Source organism: Scardinius erythrophthalmus, assembly GCF_964197995.2.
Source record: "Scardinius erythrophthalmus genome assembly, chromosome: 18".
Taxonomy (NCBI): domain Eukaryota; kingdom Metazoa; phylum Chordata; class Actinopteri; order Cypriniformes; family Leuciscidae; genus Scardinius; species Scardinius erythrophthalmus.
In genome coordinates, this window is record NC_138238.1 from 39,596,351 (window position 1) to 39,602,350 (window position 6,000).

General features: G+C 40.0%; 1 protein-coding gene across 1 annotated transcript in view; it reads left to right on the plus strand.

Moving 5' to 3' along the window:
- Window positions 1-6,000, plus strand: part of LOC308706389 (uncharacterized protein) — a gene marked incomplete at its 5' end in the record, with an annotated part of 77,693 nt that overhangs the window by 32,083 nt on the left and 39,610 nt on the right. The window contains 2 exons of the mRNA XM_081391982.1: window positions 708-853; window positions 4,506-4,596. Of these exons, the coding sequence (XP_081248108.1) occupies window positions 708-853; window positions 4,506-4,596 (237 nt within the window). The remainder of the gene's footprint in view (window positions 1-707; window positions 854-4,505; window positions 4,597-6,000) is intronic.

Below are 6,000 nucleotides of genomic sequence, written 5' to 3' on the forward strand. Positions count from 1 at the left end.
TAACATACTTTGGTTAAAATTCCTCAATGGTTGTGTAAAACACCCTTACCTCCTCAAAAACAGCTTGACCCATTTCGGTGCATGTCTCTTTAAATGATAATGAGCAACTGCTCCCCCCCCCCCCCTCTTCCGTGGGGTGTCAACACAAGACACATAAAGTGATGTCTTGACGGACAGTATACACATGGCTGGGGGTGGAAATATGCTAATACGGGACAGTCCGTCAACGATTGTGGGCGGAGCATGAGCATTATGACATCATAGTGCTCAGAAAATCCAAACAGCTTGATTATTGAGAGTGTTTCGACTTTTGGAAGATTAAAAAAAAAAGGAGTGAATGGATTTCTTCATTGTATGGTGGTTGTGTCCACACACTGCAAATACACATTTATGTGCAAAGTGAATTTTGCAACCTTTAAGCGTTTCCTTTTTATGGCTTTCTATGGGAGGGAAATGCTTAACGTGTAATTAAACGTATTGCGTTTTTTTCTCTGTACATGGTATACTTTATTAGTATGATGTTTACTGAGTTTGGTCTTTTAATAACACTGTCTTATTACATTAAGCCACGTAGTCTACACATGTTAAGCGTTTTTCACGTTAAGTGTTTTAGAATGTCCCGTGTGTGATACCGTAGAATAGTGCTTCTAAAGCTGATGTCGGAGCCCCGGTTTCAACCGTCCCATCTCTATGATTTGGTCCTGTAGCTGGAGGATCTTCTGGAGCAGGAGCGTAAACACAGGACAGATCTGGAGAAGAGCAGGAGGAGGCTGGAGGGAGACGGCAGGAACGGCATGGAAAACCTGGCCGAGATCGGCAAGATGAGGGCCAGTCTGGAGGAGATGATCAGGAGGTGCGTTACAAACACTGGAGAACTTCACTTCATATCTATTTAACTGATGAATCAATTATAGGGATGCACCGATTCTTTGAATAACAAACATGGCTGATACCGATAACCGATAATTCTTTATACCTGAAAGCCGATAACCGATATATTGGCCGATAAATCTAAATCCAAATGTATATCTAATTTTTGAGATTCTGATTACAAAAACAAAAGTCTCGTCATGTCCCAATCACACAATTATAATGATGTTCTCATGATAATGTTATGCAGCCGATATGACAGACTTGCGCTGCACATGTTGCACTGAACTCTATTTTCCTTTTTGAAGTGATTCTGATCATATTTCATAAGTGATTCTGATCAGCCAGCAGCCATATCACCCTGTAGCCCAAGACTGGTTGCCCACTGAAGCTAAGCAGGGCTGAGCCTGGTCAGTACCTGGATGGGAGACCTTCTGAGAAAACCAGGTTGCTGCTGGAAGAGGTGTTAGTGAGACCAGCAGGGGGTGCTCACCCTGTGGTCTGTGTGGGTCCTAACACCCCAGTGTAGTGATGGGGACACTATACTGTCAATGAGCACCGTCCTTCAGATGAGACGTTAAACCGAGGTCCTGACTCTCTGTGGTCATTAAAAATCCCAGGATGTCTTTCGAAAAAGAGTAGGGGTGTAACCCCGGCATCCTGGCCAAATTTGCCCCTTGGCCTCTGTCCATCATGGCCGCCTAATCATCCCCATATACTGATTGGCTTCATCACTGTCTCCTCTCCACCAGTAAGCTGGTGTGTGGTGGGCGTTCTGGCGCAATATGGCTGCCGTCGCATCATCCAAGTGGATGCTGCACATTGGTGGTGGTTGAGGAGATTCCCCCTTTCATGTAAAAGCGCTTTGAGTAGGCCTGCCTAGAAAAGCGCTATATAAATGTAATGAATTATTATTATTATTAATTATTATATTTCAAGCAATTCAAACCCATCATGTTGAACAGTGGCATCTGAAGAGTCTCAGCTGAAGGAGATAATACATTATTGATCAGCTTTAATATATCGGACAAATGTTCTTATCGGGCCGATAACGATAACAATAAAAATATATTGATACAAATATAAATAACATATATCAGCCGATATTGATATAGTGGCTGATATATCATGCATTCCTAATTAATTATCTTTTGAAATAGTTTGAAGAATTTCGGGAATCCCTGAACTTGTCAGTGGAGAATAAACGTCCATATATTAATGCATTGAAGCAAATGATCTTGCCCTGAGATGTTCGACGTCTCAGTGAGACAGAAGTTTGGATGGCTCTTGTCTATAACATGATCTGCGCTCGCAGTGCTTTGATGAGATAAAGCCTACGGGCTCCTGAAGCTGTTCAGGCTTGTTAGTTTGCAGAACGGTGTCTATTCTGAAGAAACCAAAACCAGCTGTTTCATGGAGGCCCAATGAGAAGAAAAAAGGAAATTGTTATAAATATCCCTTCTTTCCTTCCTTCTGATTTTAATATTTCAAGTAATGAAGGGTTAAAAGCAGAGACCGTATGAGGAGGAGGGATCATAACTCTGCGATATAGGGGAGTATATAAACCTGTTTACACCTATAAAAAAGGTAATTGTGATTATTTCTCACAGTTGCCATTTCATATCTCACTTTATTTCTTGTATTAGCGAATTTCTGTCCCAGTCTCTATTTTTCATAACTGTGATGTAATATCTGACTTCATCACTTCATATTTCACAATGTGACTTCATATCTCACAATTATGGCTTTACTTGCCACAGTTTAGCTTTCTATCTGACTTTATGACTTTATTTCTTATTTCTTAAGTATCTCAATAGCCTGGTTTTCATTACAGATTTGTGCAAAACGACATGTTTCCATTAACCGATGTTATGCAACTAAAACTAAATTTTTTGCAAATTTAAGTCAATTTTAAGTCATTCCAAAAATCATGGCGATGGATGTGGTCGGTTTATGTATATCTCAGCCACTGCACTGGCCATTATTATTAATGGAAGGAGACGATTGTGTTTTATTCAAACTTTAATGGCAAGGAAAGACCTTTATACTGGGAGCGGCTCGGATGAGGAGTTTCTGGTGTTTCTCCCTCATTTCTGCTTCAAGCTCTTGAAAAATTGTGGCATTTCTTTGTTGTTTAGAATCCTGTATTCCCATAATTCTGTTGTCTTTAAGTAGTTTGATAAAGAACTCTGTCTCGTCTTCTGTCCAAACACACTGCGTCATCTTTAAAGAATGATCGAATGATCGACTTTACAAACGCACATAACTATAGAACCAGTTCTTAATGCGGATGTGAACGCCATCAGCGTTTCTCACAGGTTCGCGTTTAAAGTCTGTGTAGAGAGAATGGTGTCGTCTTAGCGGCCCCTAATTTAATAACCAATGATCCTTGCGACGGAAGCGAATCAATCAAAACTAACTTTAGCTGGAAAATAACTTTATTAAAGAACCGCTATAAAGCCAAAACAATCTCTGTTACCTTAAATTATATGTTTATCTCTGTAAAGCTGCTTTGAAACAATCTACATTGTTAAAAGCGCTATATAAATGAAGATGACTTGACTTGACTTTTACGGATGTCAGGTGACCTGTAAATCCGAGAAAAAAAAACTGCGAACGTTTCCATTGCAGTTTTGCAAAATATTTTTCGAATTGCCTGGAAAAGCGCCTCATGCGAGCGTAGAGACCTCCACTGGCCGTATTTTCAATTCGTAATTTCAGTTGGTGCAATTCAAAAGCTTTTGATTTTTCCAGTAAAACCTTTCTGTAGTAAAAATGTGTGTTTGCTCGCAAAACTGCATAAAACTATAACTATTCCGATGCTTTGGCGAGCAAACGCAAAGTTTCTCGGAGGAACACAATCCTCGGTTTTGTGAGGGAATGCAAGACTTTTACTGCAGACAGAATTTCTCTGGGAATGCAAAAGTTTATCGGGATGCAAAAGTTTTGTTGGGGAATTCAAAGTTTCTTTGTGGAACGCAAACATTTTGTAAGCCAACGTAAATTTTCACGGGGCACCGCAAAAGTTTTGTTAGCTTACGCACAGTTTCTTGGAGGAATGCAACACTTTATTAGAGTTTCTTTGTGGAACGCAGACGTTTTGTGGGGGAATGCAATGCTTTTACTGCAGAATGCAGAAGTTTTGCATGAATTTCTCTGGGAATGCAAAAGTTTCTTCGGATACAAACATTTTGTAAGTGAATGCAAATTTCCGCAGGGTGTGCAATACTTTTACTAGAGAATGTAACATTTTTTAAAAAGAACATAAAAGCATTGAAATATAATTCTGTCCTCCCATCTTATATTTTTCCCGTTCCCTTAGCAACAGGCTTATGTTGACGGGAGCTGTTCTTGCGTGCGCAATATAAATATCAGTGCCGGGTGTTGCCAAGCTGTCCGTCGAGTGAACCGGCTTGCCTTAAAGGGGCTTTTGTTAAGAAAACAACATACAGTACAGGACAATACACAGTCTACATCCATCAATAATCCTTCAGATGTCGTGCTGGGGTTGACTGGCACTTTTAATAACCTGAGACACGTCTGACGTTTATCGGACACGGCTAGCAAACGACGCATGCTGAATTAGCGCTGTCACTCCCATCCTCACGTTCCCTCTCCCGTCTGTGTTCTGTCAGGAAAGATGTGGAGATAAGCAGCGTCAGCAGCCGTCTGGAGGAGGAGGAGGATCTGAACGCAGGCCTGCAGACGAAGAATAAGGAGATCCAGGTGAGCGGGAGCATTCCTGTCCCTCAGCACACACACACACACACACACACAGTCCGGCTGATAACATCTCTCTGGAGAGGGAAGAAGGGTCTGGTCTGGGTATCCTGCGCTCGGTTGGCCTCAGAGAACGACAGCAGAATGATATACTGGAACAGAAAGAGAGAGCTAGTAGTTTAACCTCTGTCACTCGCGCTTCACGTCAGGAAGGTGTTCCTCAGGGAACGCACAAGATTTGCAAATAAACGCAAGGTTTCTCAGGAACGCACAAGTCTTGTAAGCGAATGCAAGATTTTCTTTGAGCGAACGCAAATGTTTGCTAAGTTGAACGTAAAGTTTCTCTGGGAATGAAAATCTAAGTTTGCTAAAATGTTGTGAACAAAAGCAAAGTTTGTTGAAGCTGTTGAAAAGCAGAGTTAGTTTAACCTCTTCATGTCCGGTCGGTGTGACTTTACAATAACGTTCATTAGTTAAAGGTGCATTGCGCAACATTTCATGTTAAAAATACCCGTTTTTCTAACCCATACATGCTTGAACAGTTGCCTGATGGGCTGAATGAGCCCTTCTCTGATCACTGCGATTGCCTCTATAATCCTGTACAGTAAAATAAATAAGAGGGATTTGGGTCGGAATTTGAGACTGGGCCTATTAAATTGCCTATATTGCAGTTTCGCTTGTCGCCAGAGGGGGCATAGTTCTGCAAAAACTCAGAGACTTGCGCAATGCACCTTTAACATTAATTAACTACCTTACTTAACATGAACTAAGAATGAACGGTTACACTTAATTTAAGCTGTCTTTGTTACAGTGTAATTATATATTTAAGCACTGTTATATTAATGAACTACATGTACTTATGATAGGGTTAGGGTTTGGTTGAGGGTTAGTTGCATGTAATTATGCATAATTTACTGTTATTACTATGTTAAGTACATGTAACAAGGACACTGTAAAATAAAGTATAACTGAATGAACAATACTTCTACAGCATTTATTAATCTTAGTTAATATTAATTTCAACATTTACTTAAAATCAAAGGTTGTATTAGTGAACATTAGTTAATGCACTGTGAACTAACATGAACAAAAATGAACAGCTGGATTATTATTAACTAACATTAACAAAGATTAATAAATACTGGAACAAATGTATTGCTCATGTTAGTTAAATGATATTAATTAATGTTAACTAATGAACCTTATTGTAACGTGTGACCCACAGATCTTTATTATACACTCAGTGAAAGTAAAGTGTTTCTGCATTTCGGCTTGGAAACGGAGAGCAATGCAGATTTATCTTTTGCAACAGATTAATTCCTTATATAATCGAATGCATTTCTTCATAGTCACTGCATATGAAAGTCAGATTCTCGCGGTGTTGGTTGCGGCTGAAGGGCTTGACGGACG